The sequence below is a fragment of the Ahaetulla prasina genome, chromosome 17, assembly GCF_028640845.1.
Source record: "Ahaetulla prasina isolate Xishuangbanna chromosome 17, ASM2864084v1, whole genome shotgun sequence".
Taxonomy (NCBI): domain Eukaryota; kingdom Metazoa; phylum Chordata; class Lepidosauria; order Squamata; family Colubridae; genus Ahaetulla; species Ahaetulla prasina.
The window spans coordinates 8,200,687-8,224,675 of record NC_080555.1 but is presented as its reverse complement, the minus strand read 5'-3'; the positions used below and the strand labels follow the sequence as shown (position 1 = coordinate 8,224,675).

Below are 23,989 nucleotides of genomic sequence, written 5' to 3'. Positions count from 1 at the left end.
TGTAAGCCAGCCAAAATTAAAAAGACGTCCTTGGTCAATGATATGATATGATATGATATGATATGATGTGATGTGATGTGATGTGATGTGATGTGATGTGATGTGATGTGATGTGATATGATATGATATGATATGATATGATGTGATATGATGATATGATATGATATGATATGATGATATGATGATATGATGATATGATGATATGATAACCAGTGATGAAGCCATCAAGGTACAAAGCAGGAGATCCTGAGTTCTAATCCCACCCTGGGCACAAGCCAGCTGGATAGCTTTTGGCCAGCCACTTTCTTTCAATCCCAGGAAAGAGGCAATGGCAAACCACTTCCAAATATCCTTGCCCCAAAATTTGTAGGGATTTGTCCAGGCCGTCTCCAAGAATTGGGCCTGACTGAATGGGAGGAAAAAGGAGGAAAACTCTGAAGAGATGGACTGTCACACAGGAGAAGATTCGAATGGTATCATCTGTCTGTCTATCATCTATCTACATCCATCCATCTATCCATCTTCTATCCGTCCTCTATCTATCTATCATCTATCTATCTATCTATCTATAATACATCATCTCTCTCATATGTCTATCATCTATATCTTTATCTATCTACTGTGATTCCCCAAAATAAGACCCAGTCTTATATTTTTGAATCGAAATAAGTGCTTGGCCTTATTTTCAGAGGGCTTATTTTCAGAGGGCTTATTTTCAGAGGGCTTATTTTCAGAGGGCTTATTTTCAGGGTGGGGGAGGGCTTATTTTAGCTCATGCGCTCAAAAGCCCGATTGGGCTTATTATCAGGGGATGTCTTATTTTAGGGGAAACAGGGTATCTATCTATCATCTATCTACATCCATCCATCTATCCATCTTCTATCCGTCCTCTATCTATCTATCATCTATCACATCTCTCTCTCATATGTCTATCATCTATCACATCTCTCTCTCATATGTCTATCATCTATCTATCTCTATCTATCTATCATCTTTCTGTCGATAGATCTATCTATCTACTGTGATTCCCCAAAATAAGACCCAGTCTTATATTTTTGAATCGAAATAAGTGCTTGGCCTTATTTTCAGAGGGCTTATTTTCAGAGGGCTTATTTTCAGAGGGCTTATTTTCAGGGAGATCTCATTATTTTGGGACACGTGGAGGAAGATGGGGCTCCTCTTGCCATCTTACCTGATTTCCAGTTCTTTCTCCCTTACCCTAACCAGAGGAAATGGCGGGTACCGCCACGCATGGGGTTAAATATTTTAAGAGAGGGCTTATTTTCAGAGGGCTTATTTTAGCTCATGCTCAAAAGCCCGATTGGGCTTATTATCAGGGATGTCTTATTTTCGGAGAAACAGGGTATCTATCTATCTACTGTGATTCCCCAAAATAAGACCCAGTCTTATATTTTTGAATCGAAATAAGTGCTTGGCCTTATTTTCAGAGGGCTTATTTTCAGAGGGCTTATTTTCAGAGGGCTTATTTTCAGGGTGGGGGAGGGCTTATTTTAGCTCATGCGCTCAAAAGCCCGATTGGGCTTATTATCAGGGGATGTCTTATTTTAGGGGAAACAGGGTATCTATCTATCATCTTTCTGTCGATAGATCTATCTATCATCTATCTATCATCTATCTATCATCTTTCTGTCGATAGATCTATCTATCTATCATCTATCTATCATCTATCTATCATCTTTCTGTCGATAGATCTATCTATCTATCATCTTTCTGTCGATAGATCTATCTATCTACTGTGATTCCCCAAAATAAGACCCAGTCTTATATTTTTGAATCGAAATAAGTGCTTGGCCTTATTTTCAGAGGGCTTATTTTCAGGGAGATCTCATTATTTTGGGACACGTGGAGGAAGATGGGGCTCCTCTTGCCATCTTACCTGATTTCCAGTTCTTTCTCCCTTACCCTAACCAGAGGAAATGGCGGGTACCGCCACGCATGGGGTTAAATATTTTAAGAGAGGGCTTATTTTCAGGGAGATCTCATTATTTTGGGACACGTGGAGGAAGATGGGGCTCCTCTTGCCATCTTACCTGATTTCCAGTTCTTTCTCCCTTACCTAACCAGAGGAAATGGCGGGTACCGCCACGCATGGGGTTAAATATTTTAAGAGAGGGCTTATTTTCAGGGAGATCTCATTATTTTGGGACACGTGGAGGAAGATGGGGCTCCTCTTGCCATCTTACCTGATTTCCAGTTCTTTCTCCTTACCTAACCAGAGGAAATGGCGGGTACCGCCACGCATGGGGTTAAATATTTTAAGAGAGGGCTTATTTTAGCTCATGCTCAAAAGCCCGATTGGGCTTATTATCAGGGATGTCTTATTTTCGGAGAAACAGGGTATCTATCTATCTATCTATCTATAATACATCATCTCTCTCTCTCTCTCTCTTTCTTTGATCTATCATCTATATCTTTATCTATCTACTGTGATTCCCCAAAATAAGACCCAGTCTTATATTTTTGAATCGAAATAAGTGCTTGGCCTTATTTTCAGAGGGCTTATTTTCAGAGGGGTCTTCCTCCTCCTCAGCCAAGGGGTTCAGATCCCGTGATGTGTCTATATTGGGAGGAGGAGAGGCAGTCGTTATGAAGGAAGGAGGAAGAAAGGAAAGAATTGGAGGAAAAAGGAGGAAAACTCTGAAGAGATGGACTGTCACACAGGAGAAGATTCGAATGGTATCATCTGTCTGTCTGTCTGTCTGACTGTCTGTCTGTCTATCATCTATATCTTTATCTATCTACTGTGATTCCCCAAAAATAAGACCCAGTCTTATATTTTTTTTGAATCCCGAAATAAGTGCTTGGCCTTATTTTCAGGGAGATCTCATTATTTTGGGACACGTGGAGGAAGATGGGGCTCCTCTTGCCATCTTACCTGATTTCCAGTTCTTTCTCCCTTACCCTAACCAGAGGAAATGGCGGGTACCGGCTACGCATGGGGTTAAATATTTTAAGAGAGGGCTTATTTTCAGAGGGGCTTATTTTAGCTCATGCGCTCAAAAGCCCGATTGGGCTTATTATCAGGGGATGTCTTATTTTCGGAGAAACAGGGTATCTATCTATCATCTATCACATCTCTCTCTCTCTCTTTCTTTGATCTATCATCTTTCTGTCGATAGATCTATCTATCTATAATACATCATCTCTCTCTTTATCTCTCTATTATCTATCGTGTCTATCAATCATCTCTCTCTCATATGTCTATCATCTATCTACATCCATCCATCTATCCATCTTCTATCCGTCCTCTATCTATCTATCTATCTATCTATCTATCTATCTATCTATCTATCTATCTATCTATCATCTATCTATCTATCTATCTATCTCTATATTTATGTCTGTCTTTCTATCTATCTATCTATCTATCTATCTATCTATCTATCTCTATCTATCTATCTATCTATCTCTATATTTATGTCTTTCTATCTATCTATCTATCTATCTATCTATCTATCTATCTATCTATCTATCTCTATCTATTTATGTCTGTCTTTCTATCTATCTATCTATCTATCTATCTATCTATCTATCTATCTATCTATCTATCTATCTCTATATTTATGTCTGTCTTTCTATCTATCTATCTATCTATCTATCTATCTATCTATCTATCTATCTATCTATCTCTATATTTATGTCTGTCTGTCTTTCTATCTATCTATCTATCTATCTATCTATCTATCTATCTATCTATCTATCTCTATCTATCTATCTATCTCTATATTTATGTCTGTCTTTCTATCTATCTATCTATCTATCTATCTATCTATCTATCTATCTATCTATCTCTATCTATTTATGTCTGTCTTTCTATCTATCTATCTATCATCTATCTATCTATCTATCTATCTATCTATCTATCTATCTATCTATCTATCTATCTATCTATCTATCTATCTATCTAACTATCTATCTATATATCTATATTTATGTCTGTCTTTCTATCTATCTATCTATCTTCCACACAGCATACAAAATAGGAAAAGTCATTTTCACAAAATGCAGAAAGGCACATTTCCATAAGAAATCCATTAAAAAAATCAAGAATTTGCTGCTGAAAAGTCTGGTTTGTGTTCCAATCCAACATGCCAGCTCTCGGGGTTTCTGTAAATTATCCAAAGCTTATACAAGAAATCCTCGATTTACAACCATTCGTTTAGTGACCGTTCAAAGTTAAAACAGACTGGGAAAAAAGTAACACATAACTGTTTTTCACGCTTACGACTGTTGCAACAACCCTGTGGTCCTCTGATCAAAATCGGGATACTGACTCATATTTATAACGGTCGCAGTGTCCTGGGGTCACGTGATCCCCTTTTGCAACCTTCTGACAAGCAAAGTCGATGGGGAAGCCAGATTCACTTAACAACCATGTGACTAACTTAACAACTGCAGTGATTCACTTAACAACGGTGGCAAAAAAAATGTCGTAAAATGGGTCGAAATTCACTTAACACTTCACATAGCAACAGAAATCTTGGGTCTCAATTATGGTCCTAAATCGAGGACTACCTGTTAGTGCAAATGGCCACTGTGCCAATAACTACAATCCCAGCAAAACGTGCATGGTTTTGTCCGGATTATGCGACTCTCGAACGCAGGCCTTGCGAACCTGGGATGGCCTACCTGCGAAAGAATTCATCACAATGTTTTTGAGGCACCCTGAACAGGGAAGGGAGAGACGGAAAGAGAAGGGAAAAAAGAGGCAAAGTTGAGGGGCCGAAATGACCCATAAACCGACACCAGAGCTGCAGAGTGTGAACCTATAAACCAGGGGTCCCCCAACCTTTCGGAGCTCAGGGATCACTAAATTCATAATTTTAAATCCCACGGACCACTAATACGATCTGCCTAATGACCGGCTGGGTGGGTTTGGCTAGGTGATCATGTGACTGGAGGGGCGTGGCCAACTCAGTGTCACTCACGTCGAGGGGTGCCTTGCCGGTCTCTACTCGCCCCTCCCCTCCCTGTCACTCCTCGCCTGCCCATCCCGGGCTCCTTAGGGCACCTAACAGGAAGCAGTTGTTGGAGCTAAGCAGCCACCATGAAAAAGAGTTGGCAAAACAGCTGGCTCAGTTCACATTGGAACTGGCCGAGAAGGAGGCTCAGCAGAAGCACCTCACTGAGGACTAGGAGCATAGGCTTTCCAAGCAGAGGGAAGACTTGCGGGAGTGCAAGGCCAGGTACCGGCACCTGGAGACTCAGCGGGCTGAGATGGTCAGCCAGCTCCAGGCCATGATGCAGTCCCACTGGAATAAGGTCCTCTGGTTTTTTGCCATCAGCGGCACTTCCCTCCAGCCTTTGCCCAAAGCCCCACATTCAGGAGGCTGAAGCAGACCACAAGTCGGAACTTCTGCCCCCGCTCCGACCCTCACAAAAAGACCCCGAAGGGGGAGACTCTCTGCAGCAACATAAACGTTGCACGTATCTGTCTCAGGGGCCGTAGTTTGAGGACCCCTGATTTAGTGCAATATAAAAAATGCAAATAATGTTTCTGTGGACCACCGAAATTTTCTTGCAGACTACCAGTGGTCCACGGACCACCGGTTGGTGACCACTGCTATAAAGAAGGCATTTAGCAAAAGGCGAGCAGAAGCTGGGACGGCCGCAGAAGAGAGACTGGGTTACTCTCGTTTTCCATCAACGTCTCCTCCAATCCCTCTTAAAGGGATCAAAGAGACTCCAAGAGAATTGTGCATGCGTCATGCAGGGTTCAGCACGGGATCATCCTCTCGGGTTATTTTCCAGGCGTCTTTAAGTGGCTAAGGCTGAGAAACTGTTCTGCCCTCAGCTCCCTTAAAAAGCAGGAAGCAGAGTCTTGGTTCCGGCAAAACCCCTTTTATTGACACCACTGTGAATTCCTTTCATTCACAGTCAGCAAGGCTTGGCAAACAGTCTTTCAAAGGAATGTTTATCAACACAGACCTTATCTCCCTTGGGAAGCTGCCACGTCAATAGTTTCCAAACGCAGGGCAAGGCAAAACTTGGCAGAGTCTCTGGGATTCACGGACTGATCTTCCCACTCTTGAAATGACCGAACGAACAAATTGTTTCCTGCAAAAGCCCCCTCCCCGTTCGCTCCTCTTTTGTTTCCTATGGGAGGGGCCAATCATCTCCAAGGTGTGGCTTTACTCCCGAGTCGACCCTGCTTTCTGAGTTGTTCTTGTCTCCTGGCAGCTCTGCGCATGCGCACACTGGGAACGGGCTCCAGCCGTTCCTCTGCCTCGCTGCTGTTTAGCTCCTTCTCTGCCTTTGATGCAGAGCCCTCATCTGAGCTTTCCTCAGCCCCCAGGACTGGCCCAAGTTCCTCCCCAACCTCCCCACTGTCCGACTCTGCTGCCAGCTTCGCGGGCCACAACACAAACGACGAGTCAGGGAGAAGGGAAATATTGGGTCTGGAAAGAGACCCCCTCACCTTGAGGGGATGCTGTATGGCCCACCGCATCCTCGGCTCGGCTGTGTTTCGAGGTTTCATCCACCTCCTCGTCGCTTTCAGCAAAATCCTCCAAATTGCCGATGTCAGATGGCTTGAAGCTCATCAAACTAGCCAGGCTTTGCATGTCATCATCCCTGAGGGGCGGGGGGGAGGAGGAGAGAAGGGGTCAGTCTTAAGAACCAGAACCCACCATCGTTTCTGTCTTTTATCCCCTTCTCCCATCCCTTGGGATAACCCAGCATTGTTGGGTTCACACAGGAATAATAGCAGTATCATTTGGAAGCTTTTTTGGTTCAGTTCTTAGGGTGGTTAATTTGGTGAAGTTAATTTGTGTGTTTCCCTCCGGTGTGTTGTGGGAATTCAATTAATTATCTGTCTGTCTGTCTGTCTGTCTGTCTGTCTGTCTGTCTGTCTGTCTATCTATCTATCTATCTATCTATCTATCTATCTATCTATCTATCTATCTATCATCTATCTATCTCCAGGGATACGTCAACTCCCTGACCTCCGGACCTTCCGACGCGAGCTGAAGACATTTTTGTTCCATCGCGCAGGGCTGGCCTAATAGTTTTAATGGGGGTTTTCTATTAGAGTTTCTTCTTAGCCAAATTGAATTAGTTTTTTAAAAATGTTTTTAATTTTTGTGATTGTTAGTTTTATTTGGCTGTAAACCGCCCTGAGTCCTTCGGGAGAAGGGCGGTATATAAATTAAAATAATAAATAAATAAATAAATAAATAAATATCGTCTGTCTGTCTGTCTATCATCTCTCTCTCCATCCATCCATCCATCCATCCATCCATCCATTATCTTTGTCAGTCAGTCAGTCAGTCAGTCAGTCTGTCTGTCTGTCTGTCTATCTATCTATCTATCATTCTATCCTATCCTATCCTATCCTATTTATTAATATTTTGCCTTTATTATTTTGGCAAATGACTCAAAGCAGGGAATATATCTAATGCTCTTTTTTCCTCCTATTTTTCCTCCACAACAACAGCCCTGTGAGGTAGGGGAGGTGGGGGAGAGACCTGGCCCAAAGTCACACAGCTGGTTTTCATGGCTAAGGTGGGACTAGAGCTCACAATCTCCCACTTTCCAGCCTGGTGCCTTAATCACTAGGCCTTTCTAAAAACTTTCTTTTTCTCTTTCCCCTTCTCTCTCTCTCTCTCTCTCTCTCACACACACACACACACACACACACACGGAGCCCTTGACTTTCAACCATTCATTTAGTGACTTTTGGAAATTACTATAGCACTGGAACAAGTGTCTTTATGACCATTTCAGCATCCCGATGATCACGCAATCAAAATTTGGACACTTGGCAGCCTGACTCATACTTATGACAGTTGCAGTATTTTTTTTACGACCTTCTGACAAGCCAAGTCCACGCGGAAGCCAGATTTACCTCACAACTCTATGACTAACTGAACCACTAAACCGATTCACTTAACAACTGTGTCAGGAAAGGACGTAAAATGGGGCAAACCCCACCACTGTCTCGCTTAACAGCAGAAATGCGGGGCTCAGTTGTGGCCGTAAGCCGAGGACTACCTCTACACAAAAGCAGAATATAGGTCCCAGTTTCTAAGAAGGGTTTTTCCCTGCTCTGGGACTCACGTGGCTTTTCCCTCGTGCAAGAAGACGCACGAGAGAGTGAGCTGGAGGGACGCAGCCACAACTTTCACCGATTTGGGCTTCAGCTTCAGCTTCAGGTCCACCTGGTTGGGCATCTGGCTGGCGAAGCGCTTGAGGTTCACGTCGACCGAGGCGAGGACCTTACGTTGCCCCTTCGATTCCTGTTACGAGAGTTCACCGGTTGCAAATTTTTAATTTGTAAATTCCTCTCTCGCCCACCCATTTTTCATTCCACCCCACGTCACCGTTCGAACACAAGACTGAAATCTTCCCCTCCAAACGGTTATAAAAGCAGAAATCACTCCCCTCAAGGCCAGTTCAAAATAAAAATTAAGCTGTTTAAATAAGCTTTCTGAAGAAGGCCTTAAAATCCATCGAATTTGTGTGGAAAAAGTTGGGAAGAAGGAAAGAGGATTTCCAGTGGCAGGGAGTTCCACAGTTTAGAAGTGACCTTCTGTGGGTTCCAGCCATCCTTGTCTCAAAGAACAACAACAAGAAAAGATTTTAAAAGGAAGTCGAGAATTAATTTAAAAAAGTACCTTGCTGCTTTCTATATTTCTTCCCAAACAATTGCCAACATGTACAAGTATTCCTCAACTTATAACAATTCATTTAGCGACTGTTCAAAGTTTCAATGGCCCTGGAAAAAGTGATTTAGGACAGGTCCTCGTGCTTATGACCATTATAGCATCCTCACAGTTACATGATCAAAATTCAGGCACTTGGAAGCCAGCATATATTTACAACAGTTTGCAATTTTGTAACGCTTATTCAAATGAATGGGTTCACTTAATGACCACCATGAAAAAAGGCTGGAAATCTATTTCTGGTCATATAAGTGACTCCACTTAGAAGCCATCATGACTTATGTTAGAAATTCAGTTTATATATAGCACTACAGACAAAGAGTACAGTCACCATGTGCGTTACTACTTAACTGCTCAACTGTAACAGGAAACAGGAAACACTACTTAGAACAAAAGAGCATAGAGTAAATACCATAGATTCAAATTTGTAAACACTGCCATCTACTGGCTGAATACTACTGCAGTTGTTGCATAAAAACACACTTCAACTTATGACCATAATTCTGGGCTCAATCGGGGTCATAGGTTGAGGACTACCTATAATCAAAGTGTATGAGAAACTCTTTTTTTAAAAAAAAAATACTGGCCAATGAAAGATCCGAGAAAAGGATTTTTTTCCCCACCAACTTTGCTACAAAATCTCCCCGTCCTTTATCTGGGCACAACCAAAATCAAAGATCCAAGATTTGAAACGCACATTTTCTACCACAAAAGTCCAATCTTTATCTTCGTATTCTTCCACGTGAGGGTCCTGAAATACAGAAGGGTGAGGAGTAAGCAGGAGGAATGGTCTTCAACGCAAAAAACACCCAAAGTTTCATCACCTTCCTCATTTACATAAGACGACATCCATTAGCAACAATTTATTAGAACAACAGAGTTGGAAGGGACCTTGGAGGCCTTCTAGTCCAACCCTCTGCTCAAGCAAGAGACCCTAGACCATTTCAAACAAGTGGCTGTCCCGTCTCTTCTTAGATTGGGCCCCAACTTTTTTTAAAGTTGTTTCTTGTCTTGCCTTCCAGTGCTTTGAAAAATAAATTTACCCCCTTCTCTTTGTGGCAGCCCCTCAAATACTAAAAAATGCTATCATGTCATCCCTATACATCCCTATACATGTCATCCCTATATATCCCTAAACTAAGCTATACACGCTTAGTTTCTCCTAGGAAGGAAAGAAACTCCCTTCTTGAAATCCAAATTAATTTTGCCTACTTTGATGAGGTATCTTTCCAGACCACTGACGGGGAAGGCAGCCGCAGCTCCTAATCGTGAAATTTCACTTTTTTTCTACGTGGAAAGAGCTCTTTTGCGAAAGGGGGACCCTACCTCATTATTGCCCTATTGCAATTCGGTGCAATTGCCAACTAAAAATGGCTAAAATTCTGCCCCGTTTTCTGGGGTGTCTTGGACACGCAAACAAAATGCAAACTCTTTTTCTCAAAAGTCTCCTTCTCCTATTCTAGCTCAAACTCAGGAAGCAAAGCAATATTTTCCCCCCCATCACATTTCATTTTCCGAAACAACAGGCCGAAAAAAGCCTCAAAAACGGGCCAAAAAAGTCTCAAAAATGGGCTGAAAAAACCCTCAAAAATGGACCACAGAAAGCCTCGAAAACAGGCTGAAATGGGCCTCAAAAACAGGCCAAAAAAGCCTAAAAAACGGGTCGGAAAAAACTGGCTGAAAAAAGCCTCAAAAATGGGCCGAAAAAAGCCTCAAAAATGGGCCGAAAAAAGCCTAGAAAACAGGCTGAAAAAAGCCTCAAAAACAGACTGAAAACAGCCTCAAAAATGGGCCAAAAAGCCTCAAAAATGGACTGAAAAAAGCCCCAAAAACGGGCTGAAAAAAGCCTAGAAAACAGGGCAAAAAAAGCCTCAAAAACGGGCCAAAAGAAGTCTCAAAAATGGGCTGAAAAAAGCCCCAAAGACGGGCTGAAAAAAGCCTTGAAAATGGGCCACAAAAAGTCTTGAAAACAAGCCAAAAAAAAAAAACGGGCCGAAAAAAAAGCCTCAAAAACGGGCCAAAAAAAGCCCCCAAAAGGGGTTGAAAAAAGCATTGAAAATGGGCCAAAAAAAGCCCCCAAAATGGGTCAAAACCCCCCGAAGATGGGCCGAAAAAAAGGCCCGAAAAAAGGGCCAAAAATGTGGCGCATGGAGGCCAAAAACTTTTTTTGTTGTTTTCTTCTTCTAAATTTAGTCTGAAAAATACGATAATTAGTTCATTTCAGTGGTGGGGTTTTTTTGCGGGGGGCGGCTTGGCAAAACACGGATCAAGGCAATGTGTGAATGAGATTCCCGAGAAAGGAATTCTCTTCTTAAATCCACCGACGGGAATCCTCGTTCTGAGACGACTCTGGTCAGACGATGCAGCTCTCTTACCCGATAAAGCGTGACCATAATGTCCACGTTTTCTGGCACCATCCATACCACTTCGCCCCGGTAAGGATTTTTGATGCCCGGTTGCCAACTGTGAGCCTGCCAACAACCAAAACAAAAGAGCTTAAAATTTTAATATATATATATATATGTTTTCTGAGGTTTTCGCGGGTGTTTGTATGTAGGTCTTTGGTTATTCGGGTTTTCTCCCGCGTAAAATTGGAAGTGTCTTGGCGACGTTTCAACGAAGTCTCATTCGTCATCTTCAGGCTTGTTTCTTTGCTCCCAGAAGCACGAAGCTGAAGCCTGAAGATGACGAATGAGACTTCGTCAAACGCCGCCAAGACACTTCCAATTTTACGCGGAGAAAACCCAATAACTAAAGACCTATATATATATATATATATATATATATATATATATATATATATATATATATATATAGAGAGAGAGAGAGAGAGAGAGAGAGAGGGAGAGAGAGAGAGAGAGAGATACCAATGTAAATATAGTATGTAGAGGATTGATTAAGAACAGAGAATATATATTTATGTCAATACAGCAAGCTGTAAAATAATATATGAGGTAATGTTATGTCTGTTATGTGTTTTTAATGTGTTTTTGTTTTTTGTTGTATTTTTTTTTAATTTTGTTTTTAAAAGTTAAAAGTTGAATAAAAATTATTTTTTTAAAAAAACCCAATATACTGTAGTCCTTGATTTACGACCATAATTGAGCCCAAAATTTACGTTGCTAAGTGAAATGTTTGCTAAGGGAGTTTTGCATTCATTCATTTTACGACCTTCCTTGCCTGAGTCGTTAAGGGAACTACTGTAAGTCAGGGATGTCCAAACTTGGCCCCTTGAAGAATGGTGGACTTCAACTCCCAGAATTCCCCGGCCGGCAACTTGCTCATATTTATAGCTCATGCTGGCTGGGGAATTCTGGGAGTTGAAGTCCACCATTCTTCAAGGGGCCAAGTTTGGACAACCCTGGTTTAAGTTATTCACACGGCTGTTAAGTGAATCTGGCTTCCCCATGGACTTTGCTTGTCAGGAGGTCGCAAAAGGGGATCACGTGACTCCCCCGGGACACGGCAACCGTCATAAATATGAGTCAGTGGCCAAGAGTTGGAATTTTGACCACGTGGCCATGCAACAGTTGTTAAGTTTGAAAAATGGTCGTAGGTTGCTTCTTTCGTTGCCTTCGTAACTTCGAACGGTCACTAAATGAACTGTCGTACGTCGAGGACTGCCGGTATTTGAGACCTCTCCTATTGTCTTTGTCCAAGGTGCTTTTCCGAAAGGCAACTGGACATTCTTGTTTATTTGTCTTTGAAAATGGTTTCGTTTCTCGTCCAAGGAGCTTCTTCAGAACTTCTCCTCCATTACTTCCTCCAAGAAGTAATGTTTTCAAAGAAAGAAAAAAAAAACCCAAGAAACTCTAACTGCCTTCTGGAAAAGCATAGGAGACTTAGTTCAAATTCTAGCAGAAGTTTGAGCTCATTGATATTTTATTATTTATTAAATTTATAGGCCGCTCGTCCCGAGGTCTGAGGCGAGTCATCCTGCAGATAAAGAAATCGCTTTTAATCCGATTCCCCCCCGCCCGCCCGCAAGCGCAGAAAATCACCTTGGAGCAAATCCGTCGGTTCCTCCGTGTCCAAACCACGATTAGCTTGTCTGGTTGCCTGCGGTTGGGAGAGATAAAAACGATCAGCCGCAAACTCCAAACCAAAAATGACCAAGCCGCTAGTCCACAAGATTTCATTGGTGGTTGGGGTGGTAATTAGCACACAGGGAGCAGAGTAATGTGATTTAACCAATGGGGAGCTCCAGAGGGTTTGTAGTAGGATCTCACACACATACTACAAACACACACACACACAATTTGGGGACAATTTTACAATTTCTTCTAGAACAGTACTTCTCAACTTGAAAGTCTTAATAGGCATTGACTTAAAATTCCATAATTCCCCAGCCAGCATGCTTTAAGAGGGGTAGACTTCAACTCCCAGAATTCCCCAGCCAGCATGCTTTAAGATGGGTGGACTTCAACTCCCAGAATTCCCCAGCCAGCATGCTTTAAGATGGGTGGACTTCAACTCCCAGAATTCCTCAGCCAGCATGCTTTAAAATGGGTGGACTTCAACTCCCAGAATTCCCCAGCCAGCATGCTTTAAAATGGGTAGCTTTTAACTCCCAGAATTCCTCAGCCAGCATGCTTTAAAATGGGTGGACTACAACCCCCAGAATTCCTCAGCCAGCATGGGCTGGCTGGGGAATTCTGGGGCTTGAAGTCCATACACCTTGCTGAATGTCACCCACTTTACTTCCAAGGAACTAAGGACTGACACAAGTGTGACGGCAGGTTTACTGGAGTGAGAATATCTGACTTGCCACTTTGACGGCCATTAAAAGGATGAGCCAACTTTAAGATGGGTGGAGCTTAACACTTATAAAAATAATAAAATAATAATAAAAAATAATTGCTACCAACCTGCCTTCCATTGAGAACCTGTATACTGCACGAATCAAGAAGAGGGCCGTGAAAATATTTACAGACCCCTCGCATCCTGGACATAAACTGTTTCAACTCCTACCCTCAAAACGACGCTATAGAGCACTGCACACCAGAACAACTAGACACAAGAACAGTTTTTTCCCGAAGGCCATCACTCTGCTAAACAAATAATTCCCTCAACACTGTCAAACTATTTACTGAATCTGCACTACTATTAATCTTCTCATAGTTCCCATCACCAATCTCTTTCCACTTATGACTGTATGACTATAACTTGTTGCTGGCAATCCTTATGATTTATATTGATATACTGACCATCAATTGTATTGTAAATGTTGTACCTTGATGAACGTATCTTTTCTTTTATGTACACTGAGAGCATATGCACCAAGACAAATTCCTTGTGTGTCCAATCACACTTGGCCAATAAAAAAAATTCTATTCTATTCTTACTAGCTTGGGAATTCTGGGAGTTGAAGTCCATAGTATAGTATAGCCTTTATTGCCATTGTACATCATGTATACAGAGAAATTGGTTCATCTTAAAACTTAACATCCATCTTAAACTTGTGGACGGTGAGGAACGCAGGCCTAGAGTTTGGGCAGGAGCTTTAGAAACGAGGAAAGGAACAAACAGGGGCATTGCACAATCATACACTTCTTCTTGATCACAATCATACTTTTTAAGAACGGACAGCCATTTTCCCAGAATAATAGTGTAATAGGCTCTCCTGCTTGAGCAGTGGGTTCGACTAGAACAGGGGTCGGCAACCTTAAACACTCAAAAGAAGCCATTTGGACCCGTTTCCCACACAAAAAGAAAACACCGGGAGCCACAAAAACCCTTCCCGTGCCTGACTATTTCTTGAGCGGCCACAAAACTAGCATACGTAGTTGAATTAAACCTTCTGTTTTCTTCTGAAACTTTTCTTTTCTTGGATTTGTCCATGGTTGGCCTACCGGGAGTTGAAAAGCTCAATAAATCGTGTGCCGGCGGGGTGTCGCACATTGGCGGTTGTGACTCATGTTTTGAGCCACGGGGAGCCGCAGCAGAGGGGTGAAAGAGCCACATGCGGCTCCAGAGCCTCGGGGTTGCTGACCCCTGGACTAGAAGACCTCCAATGCCCGTTCCACGATCTCTGTTCTCCATCTCAAGAGAGCTCGTCACAAAAGCTTGGCAACCAGACCAAGGGCTGTGCACACCAGCTCCTGTCCAGCCCAGGGTTTATCTGCCTTCCCAGCCGTGTGTGGGCGAGGCTCCTGACCGCCTCGGGAGAAGAGCTGGGCCACACCCGGTTGTGGCACTGGGGTGTTGCAAGAGCCTGGCTCTGTTAACTTCCCGATGGACGTGCACGTCTCCCTCCTCTGCCCCCAGCCAGACTTCTAAGAGTCTAAGGGAGGTTCTAAGCTCCTAAGGAAGCTTCTGAGATCCTGAGGAATCTTCTAAGTACTTAAGGAAGCTTCTAAGATTCTAAGGGATCTTCTACGCTCCTAAGGAGCCTTCTAAGATTCTAAGGTACCTTCTAAGATTCTAAGGAATCTTCTAAGGTTCTAAGGAATCTCCTACGCTCCTAAGGAACTTTCTAAGATTCTAAGGAGCCTTCTAAAATTCTAAGGAACCTTCTAAAATTCTAAGGAATCTTCTAAGATTCTAAGGAACCTTCTACACTCCTAAGGAGCCTTCTAAGATTCTAAGGAACCTTCTATGCTCCTAAGGAACCTTCTAAGAATCTAAGGAGCCTTCTAAAATTCTAAGGAACCTTCTAAAATTCTATGGAATCTTCTAAGATTCTAAGGAACCTTCTACACTCCTAAGGAGCCTTCTAAGATTCTAAGGAACCTTCTATGCTCCTAAGGAACCTTCTAAGAATCTAAGGAGCCTTCTAAAATTCTAAGGAACCTTCTAAAATTCTATGGAATCTTCTAAGATTCTAAGGAACCTCCTATGCTCCTAAGGAATCTTCTAAAATTCTAAGGAAACTTCTATGCTCCTAAGGAACCTTCTAAGAATCTAAGGAGCCTTCTAAAATTCTAAGGAGCTTTCTAAAATTGTAAGCAAGGTAGATTTTTTGCTACCCCAATTATTGCAATAACTGTTACCGTGTTACCCCGAAAATAAGACCCTGTCTTATATTTTTGTTGAACCCTGAAATAAGCGCTTGGCCTTATTGCCATGCGCTCAAAAGCTCGATTGAGCTTATTTTCAGGGGATGTCTTATATTGGGGGAAACAGGGTACGTACCGGGGGAGGGGGGGAGTTTGGTTGGGGATGGACTGGCTGGGGAATTCTGGGATTTGAAGCCTCCACACATCTTAAGGTTGAGAAACCCTTCTCCCCGTTAGTGTGATTATGTTATTTCAATTTCTCAGCAGCGTCCTTTCTCCTCATCTCCTTGTTGCTTGGAGCGATCTGATGCTTCTCTCATTTCTCCAAGCTAAATTTAGCTGGTGGGGTTGGAGAGAGGGGGGGTAGGAAAGTCATTAATCTAGTCAGGTGTTCAGTTTAAATCTGGTCGCTAAAGAAATCCGATCTGGGTTCATCACATACTTTCCTCCTTCCCGGATTCCATTCAATTTCATCCAGAGCCCTCGTAGAAGAGATTTCAGTCGAGGTTAGATCTGGGGGTGGGGGAGACAAGGAAACCGAGCCTCCCCCACCTCTCTGGCTGGCTTCGCACGACCTTGCAAGGCTTAATATTCATTTATTTACTTATTAAATTTATCTGCACGGGGTGCTGCCTAGCTACGTTGCTCAGCTTCCTACGTTCATTTTAAGCCTGGCTAAAAATTAGGGTTTGGTTGGCACAGAATTCAAAAAATGGGGTTTATTCAGTGGTACTTTTCTTGCCGCGTTTGCTAAGTGAACCGCCGCAGTTGTTAAGTGAATCCATCTTCCCCCATTGACTTTGCTCATCAGAAGGCCGCAAAAGGGCTGCGACATTGCGACCATCATAAAAATGAGTCCGATGCCAAGCGTCTGAATTTTGATCATATGGACTATAAGGGATGCCCCAAGGGTCGTAAGTCTGAAAAACGGTCATAAGTCCCTTGTTTTTTTCAGTGCCACTTTGAACGGTCACTAAACGAACTGCTGTTAAGTCCAAAACTACCCGTGTGTTATATCTCCACAGCCATCTCCCTTATCCACTAATTTAACCTCTTTATCCAAAAAAAGACACAAGGGGATTTTTCTGGCGTGTTGTGTTTTTAAGAAACTCACGCCGGCCTCTATTAATCTCCTCGTTCGTTTCTAGATTCTCGGGAAATCCTCCCCTTGAACCTTGTTTCCCAGGATTTTCCCAGAAATTTATGTCAAACTGATTAGTCTATCACCGTGATGGCGAACCTATGGCACGCATGCCACCTGTCATATCGGTGGGCACATGAGGTCAGGTCCGGCACACACGTGTGTGCCAGCCAGCTGAATTTTGGGCCTTCTGGGCCCACCGGAAGTCGGGAAAAAGGCTGTTTCTCCAGAGGGCCTCCGGGCGGGGGCGGGGAGGGGAAGGCCCATTTTTCACTCTCCCCAGGCTCCAGAGCCTTTCTAGGAGTCTGGGGAGGGCAAAAATGACCTCCCCCCCCCGAGGCCCTCTGGAGGCCGGAAATGGCCCGTTTCAGAAGTTGGGAAACGGGCCATTTCCAGCCTCCGGAGGGCCTCCAGGGGGTTAGGAAGGCCATTTTCACCTTCCCCAGACTCCTAGAAAGGCTCTGGAGCCTGGGGAGAATGAAAAACGGGCTTACTGGGCCTACTGTGCTCTCGCGTGCCAAAAGCGGGGGGAGCGCGGAGCGGGTTGCGCGTGCATATGTGGGGAGGCAAGGGAGGCAAATAAAATTATGGGTGTGGGCACGCATGCATGTGACCCCCTCGTGCTCCCTCCGATTTTGGCACGCGATGGCAAAAAAGTTAGGCATCACTGGTCTATCATTTTCAGATGTATTAGTGTAGTTAGTTCTCAAGTTACAACCATTCTGGCTATGAAAAAGTGACTCACAACCGGTGCTCACACACCGTCGCAGCTTTCCCACAGTCACGTGGTTACATTAGAGTGCTTGGCAAGCAGTGTATACAGGTAGTCCTCAACTTACAACCACAACAGAGCCCCCAAAATTTATGTTGCTCAGTGAGACATTTGTTAAAGGGAGTTTTGCCCCGTTATAGGACTTTTCTTGCCGCCGTTGTTCAGCGAATCCCTGTGAAATTAGCAACACGGTCGTTAAGTGAATCGGACTTCCCCCACTGGCTTTGCTTGTCAGAAGGTCGCCAAAGTGGATCACGTGACTGCAGAATGAAAATCATGCGACCAGCGGGGAATGCTACAACGGTCGTAAGTGTGGGAAACGGTCAGAAGTCACTTTTTTTCAGTGCCGTTGTAACTTCGAACGGTCACTAAGCGAACTGTTGTAAGTGGAGGACTACCTGTAACAGAATAACAGAGTTGGAAGGGGACCTTGGAGGTCTTCTAGTCCAACCTCCTGCGCAAGCGGGAGACCCTATCCCATTTCAGACAGGTGGCTGTCCAGTCTCTTCTTAAAAACCTCCAGTGATGGAGCGCCCACGACTTCTGGTGGCAAGCAGTTCCACTGGTTAATTGTCCTCACTGTCTGGAAATTTCTTCTTCATTCTAGATTGGAGCTCTCCTTGATTTAGTTCCCATCTGTTGCTTCTCCTCCCGCCTTCAGGTGCTTTGGACAATGGCCAAAATTTTCTGCAGAAGGTGTATTGCTGGAGAAAGCAGGCACCTTCAAACAGATGTGACCATTGCTCTTCCCCATCTTGGAGAGAGATCTGGGTGCTCCCTGGAGCCAATGCTGAACCCCGGGGCCTTCCTTCCGGGCAGTACCTTAGGCGTGGTGTCTCAGAACATGCACAGACTGCCAAATTTAATTACCAAAACCTGCCTCGCAACAGAGCCTGGCTTTCAGGCTCGGCGTCTCTCGCAAAGCCAGACTTGGCTCGTACGGGGTTGCAAGGTTGGGCCTCTTCTGCTCCGGCTTGGCGCACCGAACGGTGCCCAGTTGGGGCAACCTGGGTGGCCCCAGGAGCAGAGCGCTGGGTGGGAAGACGCCGGGCTCGTTGCACGGAAATTGAAACCCCCCCCCCCTCACACACAAAGAGACCCCAACTCCAACCAGGCTGGAGTTTGTCTCTCTTTGCAAACTTTCCTCCATCGTTCCTTCTTCCTTTTTAGTCCACGCCCGACGGCTCCTCCTCGTGACTCGAGCCCCAGCATATTTCTCTTTTCTTGGCCCTTCCTCCTCCCCCGTTCTTTTCCGTTTTACAGCTCAAATATTTATCATTTCCCAAACCTTATAAGGAGGAAGAACAGAACGGGGCGAGGAGGGGGGGAAAAAGGAACACGAGCCCTGGCAGCTCCTGCTCTCCTCCACCCAAACAACAACAACAAAAAAACCTGCTTCGAGAAAAACTACAGGGTTTCTCTCTTGGAAAACTTTGCAGAAGCCTGGTGGGGGGACGGGACTTCGGATACTACAATGTCCTGCGTGGCACAAACTCTCAAGCATTCCAAAAGCATGGGGAGATGATAGGAGTTGTAGTCCAACTTCCACAAGCTTTGCGGGTGCAACTCTTTTCCTCCTTTTCACAATCCATTTTTTTTCCCCCTCTCCTTTTCTTATTTTCTTCTCCAGTCAAACCTCCTAAGGAAAGGAGCGACCTTTGCATAAACTAACCCTGGCTTAACCGAACCATGGTTTACCAAAGCAACCCAATCACCTAGCTACTGTACATCCAACCTAGAGATACCATAGGTTAAAACAGGCGAGCCCCTAAAAACACAGAGAATCAGAGAATGGCGGGGAACCCTAGAGGTCTTCTAGTCCAAGCCCTCCACCCTGGAGTAAGAGTCCCGGCAAAATGGCTGTTTCAACTTTTGTTTGAAAAAGTCGGAACATCTCTTATGTCCAGTTTGAATCTCCCTTTGCAAAGTTTCCGTCAACCTATCCTATCCCTCAGGCATTTTGGAGAATAAAGCCATACCCCTGGCTGCCTGGGGAATTCTGGGAGTTGAAGTCCAACCATCTTAAAGCATGCTACCTGGGGAATTCTGGGACTTGAAGTCCACCCATCTCAAAGTCAGCTGCCTGGGGAATCCTGGGAATTGAAGTCCATCCATCTAAGCCTGCTGCCTAGGGAATTCTGGGACTTGGTCCACCCATTTTAAAGCACGCTGCCTGGAGAATTCTGGGAATTGAAGTCCACCCATCTTAAAGCCTGCTGCCTGGGGAATTCTGGGACTTGGTCCACCCATTTTAAAGCGCGCTGCCTGGGGAATTCTGGGAATTGAAGTCCACCCATCTTAAAGCCTGCTGCCTGGGGAATCCTGGGAATTGAAGTCCATCCATCTAAGCCTGCTGCCTGGGGAATTCTGGGACTTGGTCCACCCATTTTAAAGCGCGCTGCCTGGGGAATTCTGGGAGTTGAAGTCCACCCATCTTAAAGCATGCTGCCTGGGGAATCCTGGGAATTGAAGTCCATCCATCTAAGCCTGCTGCCTAGGGAATTCTGGGACTTGGTCCACCCATCTTAAACCATGCTGCCTGGTGAATTCTGGGACTTGAAGCCCACCCATCTCAAAGTCAGCTGCCTGGTGAATTCTGGGACTTGAAGCCCACCCATCTCAAAGTCAGCTGCCTGGTGAATTCTGGGACTTGAAGCCCACCCATCTCAAAGTCAGCTGGCTGGGGAATCCTTGGACTTGAAGTCCACCCATCTTAAAGTCTGCTGCCTGGGGAATTCTGGGACTTGGTCCACCCATTTTAAAGCGCGCTGCCTGGGGAATTCTGGGAATTGAAGTCCACCCATCTTAAAGCCTGCTGCCTGGGGAATTCTGGGACTACCTATCTTAAAGTCTACAAGATAAAGAAACAACAGCCTGCGCTGCACCCTTTGCAAAAGTGATTTTAATCTAGCGTGCACTTCTTTGCCTGGTAAAAACTCAGCAACTGTTGTGGTAACATTAGACACGCCCTGCCAAGTTTTCAAGCAAATAAACGAAAGGAACTAAGCAAAGCCTCTGACGCCACTGTAACCCCACGTGGTCTCTTTCTGTAAAAGGTCAGCCAGGTTGTGTTCCGCACGGCCACTCCTCCACCGAGCAGGGGTTGGGCTAAATGACCTCTAGGATTCCCCAGAACAGTAAAATTCCACCACGGTTCTTTTACAGGCGAGGCCTTTGCCTCATTTCAAAACCAGCTGTCAAAAGCCTGACATGGCAAAATGATAAAAGGGGGAAGCTCAGAAAGGATGGTTCTCAGAGACGGCCCCAAACGTAAATTCCTACGTTGAGTGGAGTTTCTGAATGTGAAACCACGAATGTTAACAGGCTGAAAGTTGTTTGTCTGTCTATCTATCTATTTCTTTTTTCTTTCTATTATCTACCTACCTACCTACCTACCTACCATCTCCATCGTCTCTGCCTGTCTTATCCTTCCTTCCTTCATTTCTTTCTTTCTTTTTCTATAATTATCATCTGCCTATCTATCTATCTATCTATCTATCTATCTATCTATCTATCTATCTATCTATCTATCTCTATCTATTATCTATTATCTATCTATCTATCATCTATCTATTTCTTTTTTCTTTCTATAATCGTTTTTCTTTCTATTATCTACCTACCTACCTACCTACCTACCATCTCCATCGTCTCGGCCTGTCCTATCCTTCCTTCCTTCCTTTCTTTCTTTTTCTATAATCTATCTATCTCATTTATCTATCTATCTATCTATCTATCTATCTATCTATCTATCTATCTATCTATCTATCTATTATCTATCTATCTATCTATCTATCTATCTATTATCTATCTATCTATCTATCTATCTATCTATCTATCTATCTATCTATTATCTATCTATATCTATTATCTATCTATCTATCTATCTATCTATCTATCTATCTATCTATCTATCTATCTATCTATCTATCTATCTATCTATCTATCTATCTATCTATCTATCATCTATCTATCTATCTATCTATCTATCTATCTATCTATCTCTATCTATCTATCTATCTATCTATCTTTTCCATCATCCTGTCCTACCTACCGATCTACCTACCTATCACTCAATCATGTCTATCTATGTATCTAACTCCAATCTGGCATATTTTATTCTAATGACCAGAGACAGATCTTGCAAAGCAGCTATGGAAGAAAGTCAATTCCGTCCATTTTTTGACCTACAATTCTACAAACAACCATGAAGGAATGACCAGTTCCAGCCTAGGCAGTTTAACAACCCAAAAGCCAACAGACACACCTAATTAAAAGGCCATCCTGGCTGTATTCTTGCAAGACCCTTAACCAGATTAGTGCAAGACCCAGACATAATATTCATACAACAGGTTGGTTTGGATAACCTCAGTATTTTTCACTATACAATTTCTCCAGCCCGTTTTGGGTTCTAATGAAGGTGCCGGGCTACGAACCAGGAGGCTGTGAATCTAATCCTCGAACATTTTCTTATGGGCTAGCGACTTGGTAAATCTGGGGCAGGAATGTGAGCTTTCCTCAATATTCAAATATAAACATATGAAGTCAATCTGAAGTCAAAGCCGCCATCCCGTAGTTGCAGCACAAATAAAAGCCCGTTGCAATAGCTGTTCAGTTATAACCGAACTGAAAAAGGTCTACGGAAATAAACTTGGATTTCCCCCACCTCCTGAAGAGTTTCAAAATTATTATTATTATTTTTCTGACAAGCATTTGGCCGTCCCATCTCTTTTCTGTGGTTATTTTAAATCTGGGGGAAATATTTTTTTGGCTTTTAAAAAGAGAAGTATTTGGCTACGCTTGTCCCTTACAGCTGTTTTCCAGGTTCTTCTTTTTAATCCTGACGCGAGAGGCCTTTTGAGTTATTTACATAACGAAGCTGGGACGGTGTTTTGAATACATACAATCCATATATTAATATCTTTTCTTATCTAACCTCCATTCACCACTTCCTGGTGTGCAAACTCCACCCATTAATTCTCTGTAACTTATTTAATTTTTTTTTCCACACACACCCCTTTCTAAAGATTCTGGTTCAAAGCTCGGAGAGGAAGTTGTGTCATGCAAAGCTGCTCCGTTTAGCCCAGCCCTACCTGGAAAAGCCAAGAAAAGAAAAGAAGAGAAGAGAAGAGAAGAGAAGAGAAGAGAAGAGAAATGAAATGAAATTTAGGACTTTTTTTAAAAAAAAACACGGTTGCAAAGCATCTGTTTCCCTATACAGCAGGAGATCTCTTCCCTAAATCGAAAGCATGGTTCTAGTCCTCAGGAAATCCGGCTGAAGGCCTAACGGGCAAGAGGAGCAACACTCTTTGCTGGTCTTCTTCAATGACAGATTAAGAGGTTGGCATTAACATGACAAGCCTAGCTTTGATTCGGTTTAAATGACAGAGTTTGTGCCTAAGTCAGGAGATGGTTGCAAAATTACTTCATACTTAAGTGGTCAGTAGAGGGGGGCGTGCATAAGTGCATTAAGGTGCCTATGGCCCCTGTCATTGTATTTTTATTGTCTTATTCTTGTTCTCGGGGAAATTTTTTTTTTGGACAAATTCCAATAACTAAATAACTGAATAACTAAATAACAACCAAATAACTGAATAATTGAACAACTAAATAACTAACAAAATAACAACTAAATAACTACATAAAATAATAAAATAAAATAAATTTTCTTTTACGTACACCGAGAGCGTATGCACCGAGACAAATTCCTTGTGTGTCCAACCACACTCGGCCCACAAAAAATTCTCTTCTAAAACCAGACTTTTGAAGATGATTCATTCCTTCTAAGGGTTTTTTTTTTTAGAAATCCAGGAAACGGGGATCGATGCCCAAAAATCTCTCCCCAGATTTCAAAAAGGGGGTATTGGGGGGGTGGGAAGAGTCCCTTTTCCCTGTTCAAGCCGCCCCCCAACAGAGACACCCCTCCCCCCCAGGAGAGGCTTAACTCTTGCAGCCTCGCCTGTCCTACCTTGCAAGGCGGTTGTGCCAGCCCAAGGGGCGTTTTTCCAAAGGGGATCCCAGAAGAACTTCCAAACTCCCCCACCACCACATTACCCTCGATCCCTGCAAACCCACCCACCCACCCACCCACCCGGGGCCCGATTCACCATTTTTTGGTGCACTCCACCACCAGCTCCTGGTAGCAGGCGACGAAGCGGAACTTGGCGGCCCGCTTGCCGACCCGCTGCAGCCGCTTCCAGACGGAGCTCATGGCTCCCGGTGGGGTGTTGTTGGTTTTTTTTGGTTTCGCTGGGTCTTTCACCGCCGCTGCCCCATTGCTCGACCGACCGAGCGACGCCTCCGGCCAGCTGCACCGAGCGAGGAAGCCCCGGCCGAGGAGGCGAGAAAGTTGCAAGGCGGACGAAAGAGGCGAGCCCGGAGCCCGGGAGGGAGGGAG

General features: G+C 43.9%; 1 protein-coding gene across 1 annotated transcript in view; it reads right to left on the bottom strand.

The window, feature by feature from the left end:
- The window catches only part of EHBP1L1 (EH domain binding protein 1 like 1), a 51,016-nt gene extending 27,027 nt beyond the window's left edge, over positions 1-23,989 (bottom strand). The window contains exons 1-8 of the mRNA XM_058160751.1: positions 23,700-23,989; positions 12,686-12,743; positions 11,060-11,155; positions 9,382-9,435; positions 8,080-8,258; positions 6,440-6,594; positions 4,651-4,686; positions 2,532-2,578 (exon numbers count right to left, since the gene is read on the bottom strand). Of these exons, the coding sequence (XP_058016734.1) occupies positions 2,532-2,578; positions 4,651-4,686; positions 6,440-6,594; positions 8,080-8,258; positions 9,382-9,435; positions 11,060-11,155; positions 12,686-12,743; positions 23,700-23,803 (729 nt within the window). The 5' untranslated portion in view covers positions 23,804-23,989. The remainder of the gene's footprint in view (positions 1-2,531; positions 2,579-4,650; positions 4,687-6,439; positions 6,595-8,079; positions 8,259-9,381; positions 9,436-11,059; positions 11,156-12,685; positions 12,744-23,699) is intronic.